The sequence below is a fragment of the Syzygium oleosum genome, unplaced genomic scaffold (genome assembly GCF_021117445.2).
Source record: "Syzygium oleosum isolate NSW1041296 unplaced genomic scaffold, Sole_v2.1 Sole_v2.09, whole genome shotgun sequence".
NCBI lineage: Eukaryota > Viridiplantae > Streptophyta > Magnoliopsida > Myrtales > Myrtaceae > Syzygium > Syzygium oleosum.
In genome coordinates this window covers 10,199,462-10,223,877 of record NW_026607493.1, presented here as the reverse complement: position 1 = coordinate 10,223,877, position 24,416 = coordinate 10,199,462, and the positions used below count along the sequence as shown (strand labels likewise).

At 38.6% G+C, this 24,416-nt stretch overlaps 1 protein-coding gene across 1 annotated transcript; it reads right to left on the bottom strand.

The window, feature by feature from the left end:
* Nucleotides 1–577: 577 nt before the first annotated feature.
* On the bottom strand, nt 578–24,372 carry LOC130138963 (xyloglucan endotransglucosylase/hydrolase protein 2-like). Its single transcript, XM_056314745.1, has 5 exons — nt 24,258–24,372; nt 1,798–2,007; nt 1,551–1,651; nt 1,199–1,389; nt 578–950 (listed from the first exon to the last, which is right to left on the bottom strand). Exons 1-5 carry the CDS (start codon nt 24,370–24,372, stop codon nt 578–580), a joined length of 990 nt encoding a protein of 329 aa, XP_056170720.1.
* Nucleotides 24,373–24,416: the final 44 nt, after the last annotated feature.

The following is a 24,416-nucleotide window of genomic DNA, read 5'->3' as shown; positions in this document are numbered from 1 at the left end:
ACTCACGGGACAGAGACGTGATCTAACAAAAGAATAAATCAACCACTAGTTATGAGAGAGCGAGGCAGGGATGAAAGCGAACTACCGATGACGATGATGCACTTGTCGAGCTTAGTGCAGCACTTCATACGACGGAGAAGCTCATTCATGAGATCGACGGAAGGCACACCTTCCAGATTCACCGCACTCGTGCTCGCCATTCTCGCAATAGTTTCTCGCACGCGGGATTCGGTTACTCCACTTCTCGAAGAAGAAACCACGAGTAGAGAAAGAGAGAGAGAGAGAATGAACATATACTCTTTTCCTGTTAAGGAGAGTCGTAGAAAAGCTAGAAACGAAAACGACAGGAATCTTCGATCCTCTCCCAAAAGCCATCGACCATACCGAACAACCTATCCATGGAAGTCCACTTCCCGCTTCTGCCCTTGATTTAGAACTGACCATGCAAGTACGGGAAAAGGAGATAACTGCACTATTGTTTTACGAACAAACTCATGAAGATAATAACAATAAGTCTCTCCGTTGGGAGTTCCTGAAACACTCAAAATCAGCAAATGGCTTATGAATTTACTCAAATTCATATCGGGGCTTGGCATTCGGGGGGAGTCTGAGGATGTCTAGTCTTATCCGTACAATAGTCGTAATCCAAGTACTCCCGCTTCGCATTTTGGTGTTGCGCTATTTGAGCTGTGTTTAGGGTCTGATTTTGCGCCCATGCATCTCCGTGAGTGTAGTTGCATTTCCCTGGATTCGAAGGGTCGGACACGACGCACCCATCAATGTCAAAGCCTTGGTATTGGGCTTTGAACGGGCCCTTGGACCAATCGATCTTCCCGGCCCACCCCTCGGCGTGCCATATCGTCGCTTCCACTAGCATCCCTTGTGTTGGGTAGTTCGCTTCGTTCCCCAAGTTCTTGAACACTCTGAGCGGTATGTCGTCCACAAAAAACCTACCATAATAACAAATATCAAAATGGATTTGCGACGCCGCATTTCGACAAAAGAATCACATATCGGGAGCTTAAGATCTTTAGTTCGTACTCGGACGACATAATGATAACACCTTCGTAGCATCGCATTTTCATTGTTTTCGGTTTATGTCCTCATCTAGTTATATCTTCATCAACTTATGTTTAGCCATTACCAAATAGATGGTTTCTCATTTCAAACAGACACGTAGAGAAAGAGAGAGACTTACACTACTTGATATTGGTTCCAAAGAATCGTATAGGAATGGAAATCGGTAGACGGATCAAACCAAAGACGAAATTTTTGCTCCCGGTTCCCAACTCCTTTTGTGAATACGTTGGTACTCAATTCATAAGGTGGTCCGTTGGAACCAATGAACTCAAAGTCAATCTCATCGTGTTGGGCTTCCTTTGAAGTTAGCTACGAGCCAAATTTCAAAAGCGTCACACATCGAAATCCCCGAAAGAAAATATGATGGTAATAATAAACAAGTGTAGCTAAACTCTTATGGGCATGTTATGGCAAGAGTGCATAGTAGATGTATTCAAGAAGGCCCAGATGAAAAGAAAAAGCTCACTCACATAGAAGGAGGTAACAACTCCTGGTGATTTACTATTTGCACTTTTGATCCTCATGTTGAATAATCCAGATAGAAGACGTGATTTAGATTGAAAGCCAGCCCCTGAAAATTTGAGTTTGAATGACAAAAATACAACTTAAAGACATTGCCGTAAAAACGAAATAAAAAAGAAATATAGATAAGTAAGATCTACCATAAAATGATGAGACATAACTAAAATGAAACAAATCACGAAACATCTTGATCACCTGAACTTTGATCCAATGTAAGTTGGACTTCAGTATCGCCGTTGAGGCTGGAAAAATGATCATTTCCCCAAATGATATTGTAGTTCTGAGAGAAGGTAACTTGTCCTCTTCCACATGCAAATAACATAGTCACCATCACAAAGCCGAGGAAGCCCGAAAGCAGATAAGATTCCATGGATCCTCTTTCAAACTCTTGAGTTTCACTGAGTCCTGTGTTAATTTTCACCAACTCATCAATCCGACACTTTATATAGAAATATATTCAAAGCCTCGCCGCTTGCGGTGTGTAGAAGTACAAACGTCACATACGAGAACGTGGAATGCAATTTGAGAAGCATTATGAAGATGATATACTTTATGTTGCTTTAAACAAATGCCTTGTGAATGGCGTTATTCTCCAGGGGACCGTAGAATCTTGCATTTCAGTTTACTCTCCCGTGGCATGTAAACCTACTTTGCATTCATTTGGTCAATTCTACTTGCCATAAACTCAACACAATTTGCACGAATCAATCATAACCACGAAAGAGCAGCAGGAAACTGCTTTTTTGCAATAGTCACGAGATCTAAGGAAAACGTCATGCAAATAGTCTTGCTAATCGAAATGACAAGAAGAAACTTAGTTGGAAACGGAGCCAATACAGATGAATAAACTCACAGTGATAAAATAAACCCTCAAATGAAGGATATCGCAAGATTTGAGGTAACTACAATCGTTTTACACGTGATTTACTCGCAATATATAGGCGACCCAAGATGAGTAATTGATTAAGTCCATTCTCACTCTTTGAAGAAAGATTGGATCTGTCCCAGAATACTATGAAATCCACAATAAAAGAGTTCTACGTTGGCATATCTCATCTAGCTATTGGACTTCTTTTTGTTTCCTAAGAAAAGAGGGCAAAATTCTACTGTTACGTCATTACTTTCCTAACAAAACTTGATCCGATTTGATCTCTCCGTGGTATATTTAATGCCAGAGTGTCATTTACATCACATGATTTAAATACCCATTTTGCTAACTTACACGAGTTTCCTTTTAAAAAATTTTGTGCAATTTTGACCTATTGGAAATACTCTAATAGTTTTCTGATCTGAGAAAGCATAATATCAAGAGTGTCATTTACATTAAAGGATTGAAATACCTGATTTAAGGCAAAAGAACACTACAAGTGCCATAACTTGTGTACGGCGCTCACTTTAGTGCCATAACTTTTTTTTGGATCACTTTAGTGCTAAAATTTTTGAAAAACGATCACTTAAGTGTTAAAATTTTTGAAAAACGATCACTTAAGTGCCAACTCCGGTGCTGTACACAATTTTTCGTCGGAAATCTGACGTGGCATTTTTTTTATTAATTTCTGAAGCTGACGTGGCTCGCCGGAGTCTCGCCGGAGATTGGCACTTAAGTGATCGTTTTTAAAAAATTTTAGCACTTAAATTATCGTTTTTCAAAAAATTTAGCACTTAAGTGATCATTTTTCAAAAATTTTAGCACTGAAGTGATCCAAAAAAAAGTTATGACACTTAAGTGATCGTTTTTCCTCCGACTTGGCACCAAAGTGATCCGAAAAAAAGTTATGGCACTAAAGTGAGCGCCGTACACAAGTTATGGCACTTATAGCGTCCTTTTGCCCCTGATTTACTAATCAATATGCACACGAGTTTCCTTTTCTAACAATATGTCCAATTTTGACCTATGGAAAATACTCTCTCTCTCTCTCTCTCTCTCTCTCTCTCTCTCTCTCTCTCTCTCTCTCTCTCTCTCTCTCTCTCTCTCTCTCCGAATTCTTGTCCGGTATTAGGGATCTTAGAATAGTGAGATAACGCCTTATCCTAGTAATGAGGCCAAAAGACCTTATGCTCATAATAAGAACTAAGAGTCGGTCCCGACATGTAAGAATTTAGCTAGATGCTAAAGTCGGTCCCCAATAAGAATTTATTTGGATGCTAAAAGTCGGTCCCAACAGGGTAAGACCTATAAAGGCACTACAAGGGACTGAATACTTGCATCTGCTCACTTCTGTTCTACGCATAGACAACTTTTTGATATCAGAGCCCCGGATTATGTGACGTAGTATCATTCTAAGATTCATAATGCCACATAGTTTGAAGGGAAGGTATCAATAACAATGAGTGAAACCACCCCATCCGAAACAATTTCACAAGATGTTTCAGACCTTAACTCCATCAAACTCTTTTCGTAGATCCGAAACCTCTAAGATCGATTGGCTTTATGAAGTTTCCTACCTCAATGAAGTTGAGAAGATCTCATCTACTACTCTTCCTCTTGTAAATCACTATGCTGCTTTTGCGAAACACACATCCTCCTTTTCTCCCATCCGCTTTATAAGGTAGTTAATCCGTCACACTCCAAAAGAGGTGAAGGAATATATACAATCTACCCGATTTGATCAACATCCTATTCCCATTATCCAGCAGTAATGGTTTGTTACTCTTCAAATTCCTTTTGAATTCTTTTGACAGTGGATCTAGCAAGGGTACACTCATTTGCACTATGGTGCAATTTCTCTTGCTTTATCATTCCATGGTCGAAAATGTCTTCCTGTTGCTGCTCGTACGGCTCTTCTCAATACAAGGTTTCTTGACTACCAACATGCCTGTATTGGGACATTCGAGACTACCCTGAATGTTGGAACAATGTTTGTCACCCTTTTCCAAATCTCAATATGGCACTTTACGATCCTCAACTTTTTACTGTCTTGAAAGTCTAACTCCAAATTGCTGGAGCTCCTTAGGTAGCAAATTTTGTTGTTGTTACCTTGCAATATCAAATAGTGTATAGGGTTCAAAACCATGCCATAAACCTTTCTCTTCCGACATCAGAAGAAGCCTTAATGATCTCTATGGACAACAATCATGCAACATCTTATGTTCACGTTCCCAGACAAATTTTCAGAGATGAGTTGGTTAAACTCCTTCCAGAAACCTGGGTAACCAACTATGAAAAACTCCACAAGGATGTTCATCCAGTCCAATTCACCAAACCAAAGTTTACCAAGGAAAAGGATGGCTGTATGGTTATTAAAATTGACTGCATGGAATAGAAGACAAAAGCATTTAGCTCTATCTTCTCTACTCTTCTTATGGTCCAACCTGGTCAGGACGACCAAGAAGATGGGGAAGATAGACCTAGCCACAAACTCCAGACAGGTCTTCCGGTGCACTCATTTAATCCCCCATGCAACCGTTAATTATTTTTTGTGTGGGCAGAATTTGTTAGAAAATGTATTGACTTTCAACAAAAATTTGTGAGGACTCATATATCTTTGTTGACTGCGGCATCAGAATTGCTGCCATGACTCAGATAACTTTATGAGATGATTGTGAATGCAAGTGGTGTTGTCAAGTAATAGTGCTTGTATATGCAAAACAAAGTTATTCGACTAACCTGAAATCACGTTCTGACGAGTAATCCAAATGTCAACGAATGATCCGAGCCCAACGAATTCACGTTGTGTCCTTAAGACAATTTGTCTCATCTACCGGTACCCAAGGTTGTTGAACAATTGTCTCCCAGGATAGAACGGATTGCCTTTCCAAAGAAGTGGTTCTTCTTCAAAGGAAATGTTCGAACGCAACTTCGCAGAATAATCGCACAAGTGACAATGATGAAGAAACGGAAAAAAAATGAAAAAATATCTAGAGTGCGTCGGGAAAAAGTCTCGCGGGAAAAAAATGCCACGAAGAGTCACACTACCGAACACAACAGTTCGGTTATATATAGCGAAAATGAAGAGTAGCTTGAATCGAAGCGGTTTTCGTTCGGGCCATGAACAGTCGCGACTTGAACCGATGCGGTTTTTCGTTCGGGCGAACCAAACCTCATGAACAGACATGTTTATTTGTCCAAAATAAATAAAAATAAAAACCGATGGAATGGACCCGAGCTCAGCCCGGCCAGACGGCGGCGGTGCACGCGTGGGGGGGAACCGACCTAGCTTGGCGTAGGTCCTCTCCCTTCCAACAAAGTGGGGTACTCCTTCGGGCCCAAACCCATTTGAGAGGTTCATCTAAATAAACCATCTCCCATTACAACTTCTATCCAATGTGGGACTATTTCCATCCACACTTCTCATTCACAATTTATGGATTTTGGATACTAAAATCCCAACAAGTGGAAGGTACATTTCTTTCTCCCTTCTAATCTTCAATTTGGCTTCTTTTCTGGTTTTCTTCTCTTTGGTTCAAGCCATTTTGCTGCTTGTATTTTCGGTCCAACATTTGTTCGCAACCTTGGCCGTGGTCTCTTGCGTGACTTAGCGCATTGAAGCAATTGTTGTTTTAAGGAGACAGCATAGGCACTCACTAGTCACTACCAGCGATTCGGGCGTATTGAGAATTAATTTCGCGAGTATTTATTATTTTTCATTTACAAAAGCCTTGATGAAGTCTCTAAGGTGAGGATCAAATGGCGTTTGTGTTAGGTTTTGGTGTTGGAAGGCTAGTTTAGATAGCTCTTCCTATTCCCACAATGAATACTCATATTAGATTAAGTGCAAGTAATAATAACACAAATCGTCCTTGACATTTGGCCTAATATGCAATTTTTGGATCCATAAAACTTTAATATATTTAATGTGGTTTCTAAAATTTAGCCCAATGTGCAATATGGTCTCTTAAATTTTAATTTATTCAATATGGTCAATGGATTTTTCTTTCCTAAACGGGCCATAAAAACTTTATCTTTCAGTATATTATATTCACACCTTTGACAAAATTATATTTTGATTTTGGGGTTGTTTTTTTTTTAATCGAAATTTCGGGATTGTTTACGTTAGTCTTATAGTTGTTGAGGAAAACTCCTATTGATTTTGAAGTTGACAAAATATTCCATGTTATTATAAATCTGATACTTATTCTAAACTATTTTATTCCAGGTATGTATATATATTATGGAAGCTCAGAATGAAGTTTTTCAGACTTTACAAGCTGGCAAAATAAGAAGTTTATATCTTATTGAAGACCCACATAATCTTAGTTCTGAGAAACAGACGCAGAAGTTATTCAGATGCAGACACAGACGCAGAAATTATTCAGACGCTGACACAGGTACAGAAATTATTCAGACGCAGATGCAGACACAGAATTTCTTCAGACGCAGAATTTAGAACGAATCATAACAGCTAGTGATCTGGCATGGATTTCACAGAAGGAAAGTTCTGATTGTCTCAATCTCAATCAAATTGATTGACAATCAAACATTACGACAAGAATGCATTACAACGGATAAAGCTCTACTTATGGAAACCAAGATTCTGATTGTATGGGCGACCAGAATCAGCGGGATTCAGAATCTGTCATCCAACGGCTACTCAATCTTTTTTTATACAAATCTGTCCAAGGTGAAGATTGGAAGATGATCCTCTAAAAGCTGTCGAACGGCTAGTTTGGAAGTAGAGGAGTATTTAAGGAGATCAACGAGCAGCAGAAGGAAGTACAGAATCAAGAATCAACAATTCCAAAGTCTAAGCATACTCCGATCATTTGTCTTGTCTTTCTGAGCCAAAAATTAAGATCTTGAGGGATACTTTGTAAGAGTGATTGTGTGAGATAGAGAGTCTTATCATACACAAAAGTACTGTCACTCAGAATCTGTAAATTCCTCTTGATTACATAGTGAAATCCAGCCGGTAGGTTGTTAGCGTGGGAGAGTAGACGTATGCTTACTATAAACCGAACCACTATAAACTTATTTGCAGTTTTTCTATCCCTTATCTCTTAATTTACATACTGCACATCAAGAGCACCGTCTATATAATTTATCTTGAATCTGAAGTTTATTCAGACTTAACTGTATTTTTTCATTTCCGCATAATTTGACAAAAATTGTGTAAGATCACCTATTCACCCCCCTCTAGGTGATCCTTGCCAGCTATATCAATTGGTATCAGAGCAGGTTGCTCATTTATTGAAGTGTTTTACTTCTGAGTTAACGATCTATATGGCTAGCTTGAGTGCTCCAGGGCTCATTGAAGGACAAAGCAACAACAAACCACCATATTTCGATGGCAAGGAATATAGTGTCTGGAAGAATAAGATGAAGGCATTCATAAAGTCAATTGATCACATGCAATGGGATGTCATCATCAGAGGAGTCAATCCAAAATCTTCTGATTCAAAAGAAAAGGCAGATGCAAGCAAAGCAGCAGATCCTCCATTATCTCAAACTGAGATATCCAAAAGAGAATCCTTAGATTCCAAAGCAATTTATTCTTTCTATTGTGCCTTATCACCTATTGAATATAAAAAAATTGCTGCTTATGAATCAGTTAAAGAAATCGGGGATACTCTCCACATTACTTATGAAGGAACAGATCGAGCCAAGGAAATTCAAATCAATCTTTTGCTTGGTCAATATGAATCCTTCAAAATGAAGCCTGGAGAATCAATTGCTGATTTGTATGACAGGTTTACTGACATAGTAAACGGTCTTGCATATCAAGGATAACCAGTCCCAGATGCAATGAAAGTCAACAAACTACTGAGAGGACTGACAAAGCAATGGGATAATATCAAAACATCTCTTCGAGAGATACAAAGGATCAAGCCTCTATCAGTGAATGAGTTAATTGGAACTCTTCAATCATATGAGACTGAGCAACGGAATGAGGAGAATGAATCCAGAGGTAATAAGTCAATTGCATTAAAAACTAACATTGATTCTGATGCAGATTCTAAAGATGAAGATGTTGACGATGAAGAACTAGCTCTCTTTATAAAGAAGTATAAGAAGATGAAGATTAAAGGAAGAAACCTCAAAGGGAAGAAGCCTTTTGAGAAGAAGAAGTCTTTCGATGAAATAGAGAGATCAAAGGATGTTATATGCTTTCACCGTAAGAAACGTGGACATATCAAGCCAAATTGTCCACTTTTGAAAAAGAAGACCAAGTTTGAGAAAGCAAAGAAAGCCTTAAAAGCAGAAACCTGGAGTGATACAGAGTGCGAAGACAGTGATGAAGATATCTCAAATTTCTGTCTAATGGCTAAGTCAGACTCAGACTCAGATTCAGATTCTGATCCCAAAGTGGAAATTGAGGTAAAGCATTGTGATATACCTATTGAAGTATCAAATTACATTGATGAATTATGCTTTGAATTTAAGACTGCTCTTAAAAGAATCTCTTCTTTGAAAAAGGAAAATTCATCACTGAGGCAATAGGATGTTTCACAAAAAGAAAAAATCGATTTCCTTCAAAAAGAATTTCATCAAGTCAAGGAAAGTCGAGATTTTCTTTCCAAAGAAAATGCTGTTTTGAAAAAGGAAGTTTCAGAAATTACTTCCAAGTTTTCAAAAGGTTCAGAAACCTTGAAGCATATCCTTTCTATCCAAATTCCTTACTACAACAAATCCGGTCTCAGATTTGTGAAGGAAAGTGATAGCTTAATTGATTTTCCAAAGGTCAAGGAGAGATTAAGACAAAGACCTCATCGACAAGCTTATAAAAATCATTTCAAAAGGAATTTTGTCAAACCTGTTGGCCGAAGTGCTCTTAAGTGCTCAAAATGTGGAGATTCACACCATTTTTAGAATGAATGTCCTAAGGTCTGGAGACCTGTTCGAAGAGACTTTGGTAAGACAGCCTATATTAATCCTCAAGGACCCAAACAAATTTGGGTACCAAAGAAAACTTGAGATGTTGTAATTTTTGTAGGTTACCACGTAGAGAAAAAGAAAGTGGTACCTAGACAGTGGATGTTCTAGACACATGACAGGAGATCCAAGCATATTCGTTGAACTACAAAACCTGAATGGTGGAAAAGTTTCCTTTGAAGGAAATAACAAAGGAAAAATAGTTGGCAAAGGAACGGTTGAAATTGGAGGAATCACAATCAATGATGTTTCATTGGTAAAGGGACTCAACTACAACTTGATAAGCATAAGCCAACTATGTGATACAGGTTTTAGAATCAACTTTCAAGAAGATACATGCTCAGGAACAAGTAAAGATTCTTCTCAAACATTCACAGGAAGAAGACATGACAATATTTATCTTCTAGATGTTAATCCAAACTCCACTCATTACTTGATCTCAATCAAAGAGGATGAAGACCTATGGCGTAGAAGATTGGGGCATATCAATATGAAACAAATCTCAAAGATCTCAAACAAAAAATTGGTTCGAGGTATGCCAGATTTGAAATACAAGAAAACAGAGTTATGCAATGCCTGCACTCTAGGAAAACAAGTAAGAAGCTCTTTTAAATCTATACATCATGTTTCCACTAATCGTGCTTTGCAGCTTCTTCATATGGATTTATTTGGACCAACCAGAACACAAAGTATTGGTGGTAAGAAGTATTATTTAGTTATTATTGATGACTTCACAAGATTTACTTGGGTGTTCTTCCTTGCTCATAAAAATGAAGCATTTTCATATTTTTCAAAATTTGCAAAAAGAGTTCAGAATGAAAAGGGCTATACCATTTCCTGATCATGGGGGAGAATTTGAAAATTAAAGTTTTTCAGATTTCTATGAGGAAAATGGCTTTCAACACAATTTTTCTACTCCTTATACACCAGAACAAAATGGTGTTGTGGAGAGAAAAAATCGTTCTTTGCAAGAAATGGCAAGAACTCTATTGATTGAAAGCAGGATTCCTTTTCATTTCTGGGCAGATGTAGTTTTTACAGCATGTTATATCATTAACAGAGTTTTTCTTAGATCCATTCTTGAGAAAACCCCCTATGAGCTTTACAAAGGTAGAAAGCCCAGGAGCTCATATTTTCGTGTGTTTGGTTGTAAATGGTTTATTCTCAAAAATCCAAATGATCTCCCTAATAAGTTTGATGAGAAAACAGATGAAGGATTTTTCCTTGGATATTCTACTACAAGTAAGGCATACAGAGTCTTCAACAAGAACTCTCAGACTGTGGAAGAAACAATAAATGTAAGGTTTGAAGAAAATATTCAGACTCACAAAGATGAATCTGAATTATCTCCCAACATTCAAGAGTTATGAGAAGTTCAACAAAAATCTCCAAAAATCGTAGAATCTGTAGAAGAAGGAAAAAAAGATACAATACAGACTCAACCAGAACCTTCAGAGTCTGAAGATATTCAGAAGGAAAGATATGATAGAAGCTGGAAACATAAATCCAGTCATCCGAAGAACCTCATCATTGGAGAAATAGAAGATGGCATCAAGACAAGATCTAAACACAAAGAGAACATTAGCAACTTGGCATTAATATCATAAATAGAACCAAAAGAAGTTGGTGAAGCATTATCAGATGAAAGCTGGATCGAAGCTATGCAGGAGGAACTTCAGCAGTTCATAATCAATAAAGTATGGGAGCTTGTGCCAAGACCCAAAAATCATCCAGTAATTGGAACAAAATGGGTATTCAGAAACAAACTGGATGACAAAGGGAAAGTCACAAGAAACAAAGCAAGACTGGTAGCAAAATGCTATTCTAAAAAAGAAGGCATAGATTATGATGAAACATATGCACCGGTTGCAAAGTTAGAAGCCATTAGGCTACTATTAGCCTATGCTTGTTTCCATAACTTTAAATTGTTTTAGATGGACGTGAAAAGTGCCTTCCTGAATGGATATATCAAAGAAGAAGTATATGTGGAACAACCACCTGGCTTCGAAGAACCAAGGAAGACTGATTATGTCTATAAACTCAAAAAGGCTCTTTATGGTCTGAAACAAGCACCCCGTGCTAGGTATGAGAGGTTAAGTAACTTCCTTTTGCAAAATGACTTCACAAAAGGTAAGGTTGATATAACTTTATTTATTAAGAGAAAAGGTAAGGATTTTTTACTTGTTCAAATTTATGTTGATGACATTATCTTTAGATCCTCTAACAAACTACTTTGCAAAGAATTTTCAAAGAATATGCAGCATGGGTTCGAGATGAGTATGATGGGCGAGTTAACATTCTTTCTTGGCCTACAAGTGAAACAAACCAAAGATGGTATATTCATTTACCAAGAGAAGTATGCAAAGGAGATTGTCAAGAAGTTTGGATTGCAGAATTGCAAGAAAACAGACATTCCCATGTCTCATTCATCCAAACTCGACAAAGATGAAAATGGTAAAAAGGTTGATCAGAAGGTATGTAGAAGCATGATAGGTTTATTATTGTATCTTACTGCATCTAGACCCGACATACTATTTAGTGTCTGTACGTGTGCAAGATTTCAATCAGACCCAAAGGAATCACATTTTTCTGCAGTATATAGGATAATCAAATACATTAGAACTTATCCAATGTTAGGTCTTTGGTATTCCAAAGATTCAGATTTTACTCTTACTGGTTATTCTGATGCTGATCTAGCTGGATGTAAAGTGGACAGGAAAAGTACTACAGGAACATGTCAACTACTTGGAAACATGTTGGTATCCTGGTACTCAAAGAAGCAAAACACAGTTGTACTTTCTACGGCAGAAGCAGAATATGTAGCTTTGGGAAGTTGCTGTGCACAGATTCTGTGGATGAAGCAGCAGTTGCGAGACTTTGCTATTGAAGAATCAAGTATTGCAATCAAATGTGACAACACAAGTGCTATTAATCTGACCAAGAATCCAATTCTTCATTCTCATGCTAAGCATATTGAAATCAAGCATCATTTCATTCGAGATCATGTTCAAAATAGTGATGTGAATATTCAATTCATTGATTCTAAGAATCAATTAGCTGATATATTCACAAAACCTCTTGATAAGTCTTCATTTGAGTATATTAGAAACAAACTGTGCATTACTTATCCATTTTCTTGAAGTGTTTGATAGACAGGAATTTTTCAGACTCAAATGTTCTCAGTCTGAATATCCTTTTCAGACTCACAAAGAAAGGTACGTCCTTAATTCAAATTTTGGCGAGTATATTTTTGGCATCTCTGGCAGGATATTTTCATATTTGTTACTTTCGGAAGGAAATCGGGTACGTATTTTAATTTATCTGATTAATTGTGCTGAATATATTGTTATGATATTATCGTGATTGTTTGTGCTTCAAAAAGTATATTTCTTTCCTATATATTTGGATTCACTTATCATATTTTCTAAAAGTGATTTTTCCTTCCAAAATCGGTCTTCCTCTTTTATAAACCTGTCCTTCACTTTTCCGAAACCGTATTAGTACGAACTTTTTCTGTCCCGACCTTTTAGATATTCAGAGACTACTCCTCTTTCTTCTCCAAGATCGAATCTTTCTGCTCCAGAAGTGATCAAAATGCCTTCCAAGAGAAGATCTTCGCGTATTCTCAACCAAGATTGCAAGTCTACAGCACCAGCAGAGTTCGTGGAAATTTTTGAAACAGAATCGGACCAATATCAAGACCCTTCAGAAGCGACACCACCACAACGATCGTCACAACGATCGTCACCACCTAAAACCACCGGTAAAACTGATTTTCGCTTTAGTAGCATCAAACTTGTGTGGAATGCTTATCAAAGGTTGAAAAGAAGTAATGCTTCTGCTTCGGTCCTTCGTGAATGTCTGAAAGACAACGGTTTTATTTCTCAAGCAAGTCTTATAAAGAGCTATTCTCAGTTTTGCACTAAAACTTATCACGATCAGGCCAGCACTACCCCAAAAGAGCCTTCTTCCAGAAAGGGCAAGGAGAAAGTCGGAGAATCATCCACTCCTTCTGAAAAGAAATTCGTTCAAATATTCCTTAAGTCCACAAGTGCCTCCAAATTTGTTATTCCTAATGATGATGCTCGATTCTTTAATATTTTTGAAATGAAGGTGGGAATTGCATCTGGTGTGCAAAGAACAGGAGGATTATTCAGAAGCACTGAGCACGGCATCTATTATAAGTTGTTACTTGCTCGAGGGGTCATGAACCATAGGACTGTTGATTTTGACTACCTTGAAAAGGTTGGCATCTTAGTGAAGCATCTGTTTGAGAAGTTGGGGATTTATGAATTTTATCTTCAATCTGCCAATGTATATGCTGAATTGACTGCCTACTTTTATTCTAATCTTTCCATTTTGTCACCCAACTGGCTTCAGTTCACTGTTGGTGACAAAAAGTTCGATTTAAAAGCGGAAGAGTTGGCGTTGATAATTGGAGCAAAACATTCCAAGTTTACTCCATTGGAAGTTAGCCTAGACGATGCTTCCAAGGTGGCTTCAGAGAATCCAAACTTTGCTCAAGGTTCTAAAAGACATCTTTCCTATTATGATTTGTCCAGAAGATCTGTGATCTTACATAAGATGATCATCAACTGCTTGAAGCCTAAAGCAGCCTCTAAAACTGACTTATCCAAGTCAGAAATCAAGCTTATTTGGGCAATTTTGAAAGGTCAATCATTCTCTCTTCCTCATATCATAATTTTCCACATGTACAGAACATTGCAGAAGGACAAGGGTCAACTTCCATATGGTGCTCTCATCTCCAGAATTTTTATGTTCTTAAAAATTTCTATTCCTGCTAAGATGAGCAAAAACCTTGTTCCTTGTATGTTTGTGGGAGAAAGAATGCTTTCCAAGATGAAATAGTTTGATGATATAAGAGAAAGAGTAAGCTCAGCAAGAGGAAAGGATGCTCAATCGTTAGTGGCACAATCTATTGGGAAGACAAGTGATAAAGAGAAAGGGCAAAGGAAAAGAACAGAACCAGCAAGCAAATAGACTGACTCTCCCACCCCACTCAAGGTGTACAGCAAGAAACGAAAAATTCTTCTGCAGGGTGAAAGTGATGAAGTAGAGCATTTTGAAACAGGACATACTGATGGTCCAGAATATGTTTTTGAACCAACTTGAAAAGTTTCAGAACCAATTCCTAAAGATCATATTTCTGCAGACCATGCACCTGTTCAGGGGGAGATTCCACCAGAAGTAGCAACTAGGTTCGATCAGTCTGAACAAGCCAATGAACAGCAACAGCCCTCAGAAAATCAGACCATTCTCTCTCTTCTGCTCGAGATCAAAGATAAGCAAGCTACACTTGAACAAGATATGAAGAATCTACATCAAATTGTTGAGGAAAACAACAAGAATCAACATCTTCAGGCCGCAAAGGATAAACCAGAACTTGAGGAAGCTATTGCTCTATGCTCAACCAACATGGACAAAGCTATTGGTCAATGGTCTTCGAAGATTGAGGAAGCTGTCTCTATATTGGAAAATTTTCAACTCATTCGTACCCCTTCCAAAAAATAGCCTGCTTTTTAACATTTTTCTCAAAACCATCTCTTACTCAATTGGTCTGTAATATTCTCCTTGTTAGACAGTTTGATTAATTTATATCAATGCTTTAATCTCTCTATCATTCTTTTTGCTGATGACAAAAAGGGGGAGAAATTATATGCAGATTTGCCATACTAACATTAATATGCAGATCATATGCAGGTTATATACAAAGGAAGAAAAAGATACAGATATCAACAGAGTTTGCTCTTTCAATTTCAATCTATGCTTCATGCGCTTAATATGCTTATTTATTTCAAATTAATTTCAAATTTGATTCAATCTGCTAGGAAGTTTTGTCACCATAAAAAATGGGGAGATTGTTGAGGAAAACTCCTATTGATTTTGAAATTGACAAAATATTCCATGTTATTGTAAATCTGATACTTATTCTGAACTATTTTATTCTAGGTATGTATATATATTCTGGAAGCTCAGAAGGAAGTTTTTCAGACTTTACAAGCTGACAAAATAAGAAGTTCATATCTTATTGAAGACCCACATAATCTTAGTTATGAGAAGCAGACGCAGAAGTTATTCAGATGCAGACACAGACGCAGAAATTATTCAGATGCAGACACAGGCGCAGAAATTATTCAGACGCAGAAATTCAGAACGAATCATAACAGCTAGTGATCTGGCATGGATTTCACAGAAGGAAAGTTTTGATTGTCTCAATCTCAATCAAATTGATTGACAATCAAACATTATGACAAGTATGCATTACAACGGATAAAGCTCTACTTATGGAAACCAAGATTCTGATTGTATGGGCGACCAGAATCAGCGGGATTCAGAATCTGTCATCCAACGGCTACTCAATCTTTTTTTATACAAATCTGTCCAAGGTGAAGATTGGAAGATGATCCTCTAAAAGCTGTCGAACGGCTAGTTTGGAAGTAGAGGAGTATTTAAAGAGATCAACGAGCAGCAGAAGGAAGTACAGAATCAAGAATCAACAAGTCCAAAGTCTGAGCATACTCCGATCATTTGTCTTGTCTTTCTGAGCCAAAAATTAAGATCTTGAGGGATACTTTGTAAGAGTGATTGTGTGAGATAGAAAGTCCTATCATACACAAGAATGCTGTCACTCAGAATCTGTAAATTCCTCTTGATTACATAGTGAAATCCAGCCGGTAGGCTGTCAGCGTGGGAGAGTGGACGTAGGCTTACTATAAGCCGAACCACTATAAACTTGTGTGCAGTTTTTCTATCACTTATCTCTTAATTTACATACTGCACATCAAGAGCACCGTCTATATAATCTGTCTTGAATCTGAAGTTTATTCAGACTCAACTGTATTTTTTCATTTCCACATAATTTAACAAAAATTGTGTAAGATCACCTATTCACCCCCCCTCTAGGTGATCCTTGCTAGCTACATCAATAGTTACCGATTTTGGGGTGATTTTATGGGACTCCCTTTGGATCCAAAAAATTCTAGCTACACAATTTACTCCAAAATGATAAGATTTTGAGAGAAAATCATTTATAAAATCAAACAATTAGCAGCATATGATCACCAGAACCTGGATCCAAAATAAGTTAGACTTCTGTGTCTTTACAGTGAGGGTAGAAAAATGATTATTTGCCGACTAACATTGTTGTTCCGACAGAAGCCAACTTCACCAGTAAAAATTGCAGATGCAAAACCTTGATTCACAGAATACTTCATAAATAAAATAAGTATCAAGAGATCAACTAAAGAAGAGCTATTGATTAAGTCCATTCTCAATCCTTGAAAACAAGATCAGAAAATAAAGAAAATAAGATTGAAAAGCTTGTATACTGACAATCACTAAGATGAGCTTCAGCGCCAATGAAGCAAAGCAAGAGACTTCAACATCTAAAAGGAAGAACATTTGAGATTAATAAACAAGGCCCGAAGCTTATGACTTGCGCTTCAGTCCGTCTTTTCTTTTTCTTTTTTGTTAGCATCTACTGCCTATCTCAATAGCAGTCCTCGAAGCTATCGCAGAAATAAAAAATGACACAACATCTTTGGAGAAAGAAGAGTGTATACAGAGAAGTGGACGAATATGCACAATATATGAAGTTCCGTGCATGCAAGCAGGTGCAGAAGTTCATGTGGCTTAAATTCTCAAAAGCTCCATGTATATGCTCAATCAACATAGCAAGAAGAGGTGAAGCTTTGACCAACCGTAGGAATCAGCGAGTGAGCACCAATCAACATTATCACATTGTGACTAGATTAGGAGGCCTGACTCTTTAGAAGAAACAGAAATACAAACTACCCTTGAATTGATTTTTCTAACGTGAAGTTCGAATTCTGTAGAGATACTATCAAATTTGAAGTTCCCTTTTAAATTGGTAAAAAGCAAAAAGAAAATAAAATGTATATGAAGTGTGAGTTCAGTCAAGATCCATTTGAGCTAGTGGACAATAACAAACCTTCTTTTCTCCCACAGAAAGCCTTATAAGAATGCCATAATCAAATACGCTTGACATTGATTCCAAGTATGTTAAAGCTTTAACACGATATGGCTAGAGTTTTGAAGGAACATCTTGCATTAAAGAACGGAACTGATGAAGGAAATATGGCCAAGAAAGTATTCAAGCACATCAATTTTCCAATGACGTCTGTTTCTATTCGATAGAGAAGCAAGGACCCTTGAACGTTCATTCCCATGAATTGACTATAACTTGGGACAAGTTCTCGGGTCAGAATATGTATGCTGTGGGGAAATAACTGAAGCTCAATCCGATAGAACCATATTCTTGAGTACTACAAATATAGCAGCGACTTCAGCTCACAAGACAAGGAAGCACGTAATTCTTTTCCTCCTTTTCGCTTATCAAGTTTGACTTCAAAAGAACATGAGATTGCACTCGGATAAGACCATAATATAGGACAAACATGCAGCCGGCGACACGATGACTATCCAGTGAAACATGCGAAACTGGTAGAAATTAAACTAAATTTGTTGGTACTTGTTTTTTTTTTATAGTCTATTCGTATTTTCATATTTTGATTTTTCATGTTTTTAGGTGAAATAATTGTTTTTTCAGATATATTGTGAGATATTAAGAGATATGGTTAGATATTAAGAGATAAGATGAAATATTGTGAGATATTCTTTCTAGTTATATTTTAGGAAAGATAAAGGTCACGTAACTTTTCTTTAAATAGGGGAGTCTTGTAATTTTTTATAAGAGTGAAATTTGAGTGAAATATATTGAGTCAGAACATTCTACCTATCCTCTTCTTTTCTTTGCGCGAGTTGCGATTGTTTCACCTTCAAAAATTTCTTCCATCAAATCAAGTTGTTGCCGCGTCTCTGACGCTCAACAAATTGGTATCAAAGCTTACGGTTCGTGATCATGGCCTCAACGAACAATCAGCTTCCTCTTCAATACCCTCATCTTACCAAAGAAAATTATGGTAATTGGGCTGTTAGAATGAAAGCTCTACTCAGCGCCTACGGTGTGTGGGAACTTGTTAACACTAGCTATGATGAGCCAGAGGATGAAGCCACGTTGAACCAGAACCAGAGGAATGCCTTGGAGAAGATTCGAACGAAAGATCAATATGCCCTGTCGATCATCTATCAAGCGTTAGATGATTCCATAGTTCGAAAAAGTTTCGAACGCCACTCTCACTAAAGAGGCATGGGAGATTCTTCAAAACACACATCAAGGAGTTCAGAAGATTCGCTTTCAAACCTTGAGAGGCGAATTTGAGGTAATTCATATGAAAGAATCTAAATCGATTGCTAATTATTTCACGAGAATTTTGGCAATTGTTAATTAGATGAAAAGAAACGAAGAAGACGTTTCCGATGTTTGTGTTGTTGAGAAAATACTTCGGTCCTTAGACAAGAAGTATGATCATATTGTGGTTGCAATTGAAGAATCCAAAGACTTGGATGCCATGAGGGTCGATGAACTTATGGGTTCATTACAAGCCCATGAAGAAAGGTTTAGAAAGAAAAAGATTGAACCGGTGGAGGAAGTTCTCTAAACGCAATTGACCATTCGAGATGAGAAGGAGCAAAGAAGAGATCCCGTACAAAATCGCGGGACAAATCAAGATCGTGATCGAGGTCATGGTCGAGGTCACTTTCGAGGAAGAGGTCATGGACGAAGCAGACGAGATCCTACTCGAAGTGATGGAGGATACCAGTACCAAAGAGGTATTCGTGGAAGAGGAAGGAACTCGACAAGCCTATGCTATGATAAATCTAAAATCCGATGTTATCATTGCAATAAACTTAGCCATTATGCTTCTAACTGCTGGAACAAAGAAAGTAGTAGAGCAGACGAAAAGGCGAACTTGGTGAATGATGCTGATCAAGTTCTATTATTGGCATTCAAAGAATATGAAGAAGGTCAAAGCGATACGTGGTATTTGGATACCGGCGCAAACAATCGCATGTGCGGGAGAAAGGAGATGTTTGCCGAGTTAGATGAGACAATTAAAGGGACTGTCTCATTCAGTAATAACTCTAAAATTCTTGTTGAAGGGAAAGGTACAATTTTGATTCGCTTAAAGAATGATGTACGTCAGTTTATTACCAATGTTTATTATGTTCCAAAAATGTCAAGCAATATCTTGAGTTTGGGACAACTTCTGGAGAAAGGTTATACTGTTCATATGAGAGATCTTAATCTTATGTTGAGAGATCGAAATAATAAACTGATTGCAAATGTGAAGATGTCGAAGAACGTGATGTTTATTCTTAATATAAAGAGTGAGATGTCTCGATGTCTAAAGGCGTGCGTACATGATCCTTCATGGTTGTGGCATTTGAGGTTCGGCCATCTCAATTTTGGCGGACTCAATTTGCTTTCTCGCAAGAAGATGGTTTATGGCTTACCACATATTCATCATACCGATCAATTATGTGAAGGGTGTGTTATCGGCAAGCATTCCAGAACTAGTTTTCCGAAGGAGGCGACTTATCGAGCGAAGAAGCCGCTTGAGTTGATTCATTCTGATTTGTGTGGCCCGATCAATCCTCACTCATATGGTAATCATCGATATTTTGTTACTTTTATTGATGATTTTACTCGGAAAACTTGGGTGTATTTTTTGAAAGAAAAGATAGAAGTGTTTGATACTTTCAAACAATTCAAGAACCTGGCTGAAAAGGAAAGTGACTATTTTATCAAGGCTTTGAGAACTAATCGTGGTGGAGAATTCACCTCAGCCATATTCAACAAATTCTGTGAAAATCATGGTATTTGGCGTTTCTTGACGGCCCCGTATTCTCCTCAACAAAACGGTGTGGCTGAATGGAAAAATAGAACCATTCTTAATATGGTTCGAAGCATGTTGAAGAGCAAAAATTTGTCCAAGGAAGTTTGGGCGGAAGCTGTTTCGTGCGCTGTCTATCTTCAAAATAGATGTCCCACATATGGACTTGAAGGCGTAACTCCACAAGAGGCATGGACAGGGAGAACACTAAGTGTTTCGCACTTGAGAATTTTCGGGAGCATTGCCTATGCTCATGTCCCGGATCAAAAAAGGTCCAAACTTGAAGACAAGAGCAAAAAGCTCATCTTTATTAGGTATGACTCATCATCCAAAGCCTATCGATTATTTGACCATAACACTTTGAAAGTGTATGTAAGTAGAGATGTCAAGTTCCATGAAGATGGAATGTGGGAAGAAAATCTAAAAGAAGAAGCGAATGTTCGTGATGATTCCGATCAAACGAAGTTGAAGGATGAACCTTCACTTTCTTTTCCAACATCTTCTTCAAGTTCATCAACACCATCCTCTTCAAATAGTGTCGATGAACCGCTAATACCAAGATCGAGAAAATTGTCTGAAATTTACGAAGCTACCGAAGAGCTTCATCTTATATGTCTTCTTGCAGATTATGAACCACTTGCTTATGATGATGCGGCCAAAGAAGAAAAGTGGAAAAAAGCCTTGAACGAAGAAATTGAAGCCATCGAGAAAAATCAAACATGGGAGCTTGCTAATCTTCCGAAGGACAAGAAATCGATTGGTGTTAAATGGGTGTACAAGGCCAAGAAGAATGAGAAAGGTGAAGTGACAAGGTACAAAGCTAGATTAGTTGAGAAGGGGTACAAGCAAAAAGCCAGAATCGACTATGATGAAGTTTTTGCCCCTGTGATCCGCACGGAAACGATTAGATTGATTATTTCTATTGCTGCTCAAAATAATTGGCGGATTTATCAAATGGATGTCAAATCAACATTCTTAAATGGCATCCTTGAAGAAGAAATTTATGTCGAACAACCCAAGGGGTTTGTTGTAAAAGGTCATGAAGACAAAGTGCTGAGGTTGAAGAAAGCTCTATATGGGCTTAAACAAGCACCGAGAGCATGGAATCCCAGAATTGATGCATATTTCAAGGCGAATGAATTCTCTCAATGTCCATACGAGCATGCACTCTATTTGAAGCAAGAAAAAGGTGATATTCTGCTCGCCTGTTTATATGTTGATGATCTTGTTTTTACAGGAAATAATTCGGCGATGATTGATACTTTTAAGGCATCGATGGTGAAAGAATTTGAGATGACCGATAATGGTCTCATGAATTATTTCTTTGGTATCGAAGTGAAGCAAAGTGCCGATGGGATTTTTATTTCTTAAAAAGGATATGCAGAAAATATCCTTGAAAAATTTAACATGAAGAACTGTATGCCGGTCAATACACCAATGGAGTGCGGAACCAAGCTTTCGAAGTTTGATGATGGTACCAATGTTGATTCGACATATTATAGAAACTTGATTGGGAGTTTGAGATACTTGATATGCACGAGACAGAATATTATGTATACTGTTGGAATTGTGAGTCGATACATGGAGAAGCCGAAATCATCTCATCTTAAAGCTGCAAAGAGAATACTTAGGTACATCAAAGGTACTATTTCTCATGGCTTACACTATTATTGCTCTGAATCTTTCAAACTTAGAGCTTTTTCGGATAGTGATTATGGTGGAGATATCGACAATCAAAAAAGCACCACGGGATTTGTATTTTTCTTGTGCGACACTGCTTTCACGTGGTCATCAAAGAAGCAACCAAGTGTTACTCTGTCAACATATGAAGCTGAATATGTAGATGCATCTTCATGTGTTTGTCATGCAATATGGTTGAGAAGGCTACTCACAGATATTCTTATGGAGCAGAAGAAAGCAAAGGAGATTTTTGTTAATAATGTTTCTGCTATTGCTTTGGCGAAAAATCCAGTTTTTAATGAACGAAGTAAACATATCGATGTTCGATCCCACTTCATCCGAGAATAGGTCAAAGAGAATGAAGTTGAAGTATTGCATGTGAAAATCGGAGATCAAGTAGCAGATATTTTTACTAAGGGTTAATACCACGAAAAATCCTAAACTAGTACACTTGTGACACATTTACCCCAAACTATTTTTTTGACCATAAAAAACCCCAAACTGGTACACCTGTGACAATTTTACCCCGAACATACCGCAAAAAATTCCAAACTGGTACACATGTGATAATTTTACCCCGAACTAATTTTTAATATTATTTTTAATTTTTTTGAATTTTTTATTCTTTTCTTTTCTTTTTTTTTTCTTCAATTTCAACCTCTGGCCGGTCGCCGGTCCGGCGACCGGCCAGAGGCGGAAGCCGGCGAGGGCCGCCCTCGGCAGCTGCTGGCGAGGGCCGCCCTCGCTCGACTCGGAAAGGGCGACCCTCGCCGGATCTAGCGAGGGCAGCCCTCGCTGGCGTCGGATGAGGGCTGTCCTCGCCCGACGCCGGCGACGGCGGCCCTCGCCCGACGCCGGCAAGGGCGACCCTCACCAGCAACAAGCGAGGGTCGCCCTCGCCTGGGCGGGCGAGGATAGCCCTCGCCCGACGCCGGCGAGGGTCGCCCTCGCCCGACGCAGGCGAGGGTCGCCCTCGCCTGAGTCGGGCGAGGGTCGCCCTTGCCCTGGGCGGGCGAGGACAGCCCTCGCCCGATGCCGGCGAGGGCGGCCCTCGCCCGACGCAGGCGAGGGAAGCCCTCGCCCGATACCGGCGAGGGTCGGCCTCGCCGGATCTGGCGAGGACGGCCCTCGCCCGACGCCGGCGAGGGCGGCCCTCGCCCGACGCAGGCGAGGGAATCCCTCGCCCGATACCGGCGAGGGTCGCCCTCGCCGAATTTGGCAAGGACGGCCCTCACCCGACGACGGCGAGGCGGCCCTCGCCCGACGCCGGCGAGGGCGGCCCTCTCTGGCTTCCGCCTCTGGCCGGTCGCCGGATCGGCGACCGGCCAGAGGTTAAAGATGAAGAAAAAAAAATAAAAGGAAAAAAATAAATAAAAAAAAAATTCGAAAAAAATAAAAAAAAATATTAAAATTTTAATTCAGGGTAAAATTATCACATATGTTCCAGTTTTGGGATTTTTTGTGGTAAGTTCAGGGTAAAATTGTCACAGGTATACCAGTTTAGGGTTTTTGATGGTCAAAAAAATAGTTCATGGTAAAATTGTCATTGGTGTACCAGTTTGAGGTTTTTTATGGTCAAAAAAATAGTTTAGGGTAAATGTGTCACAAATGTACCAGTTTAGGGTTTTTCATGATATTAACCCTTTTACTAAACCTCTCAAGATCGATGCTTTTCAAAAATTCAAGAGCTTGGAATGATCAATGGAAGAGAATTTGGTTTAAGGGGGAGTGTTAGAAATTAAATTAAATTTGTTGGTACTTGTTTTTTTTTTTTTGAGTCTGTTCATATTTCCATATTTTGATTTTTCGTGTTTTTAGGTGAAATAATTGTTTTTTCAGATATATGGTGAGATATTAAGAGATAAGATGAGATATTATTTCTAGTTATATTTTAGGAAAGATAAGGGTCAAGTAACTTTTCCTTAAATAGGGGAGTCTTGTAATTTTTTTATAAGAGTGAAATCTGAGTGAAATATATTGAGTCAGAAAATTCTATCTATCTATCCTTTTCTTTTCTTTGCGCGAGTTGCGATTGTTTCATCTTCAAAAATTTCTTCTATCAAATCAAGTTGTTGCCGCGTCTCTGACGCTCAACAGAAACCACAGGCGAATGTATTTGAGTTCATTCAAAATAGGCCACTGCTTGATGCTTCTTCCCTAGCCTTGCATTTTCTCAGCGAGCCAACAGAGCCCCTAGTTATTAAAACCCAACCAAAACCCTCACATTCGCCTGTGACTCGTGAATTTTAAACAGCATTGGACCTTCGAACGTCAGACAAAGTCCGCGGGTCTGACCTCATTCACTCACGGGACAGAGACGTGATCTAACAAAAGAATAAATCAACCACTAGTTATGAGAGAGCGAGGCAGGGATGAAAGCGAACTACCGATGACGATGATGCACTTGTCGAGCTTAGTGCAGCACTTCATACGACGGAGAAGCTCATTCATGAGATCGACGGAAGGCACACCTTCCAGATTCACCGCACTCGTGCTCGCCATTCTCGCAATAGTTTCTCGCACGCGGGATTCGGTTACTCCACTTC

Excerpts from the sequence above, each read along its gene's own strand:
- LOC130138963 (XM_056314745.1), bottom strand. The coding sequence starts at position 24,372 with ATGGCGAGCACGAGTGCGGTGAATCTGGAAGGTGTGCCTTCCGTCGAT. Across the intron at positions 2,008-24,257 it reads CAAGTGCATCATCGTCATCG|GACTCAGTGAAACTCAAGAG; the intron begins GTAGTTCGCTTT and ends AAATTAACACAG. Across the intron at positions 1,652-1,797 it reads TACATTGGATCAAAGTTCAG|GGGCTGGCTTTCAATCTAAA; the intron begins GTGATCAAGATG and ends TCAAATTTTCAG.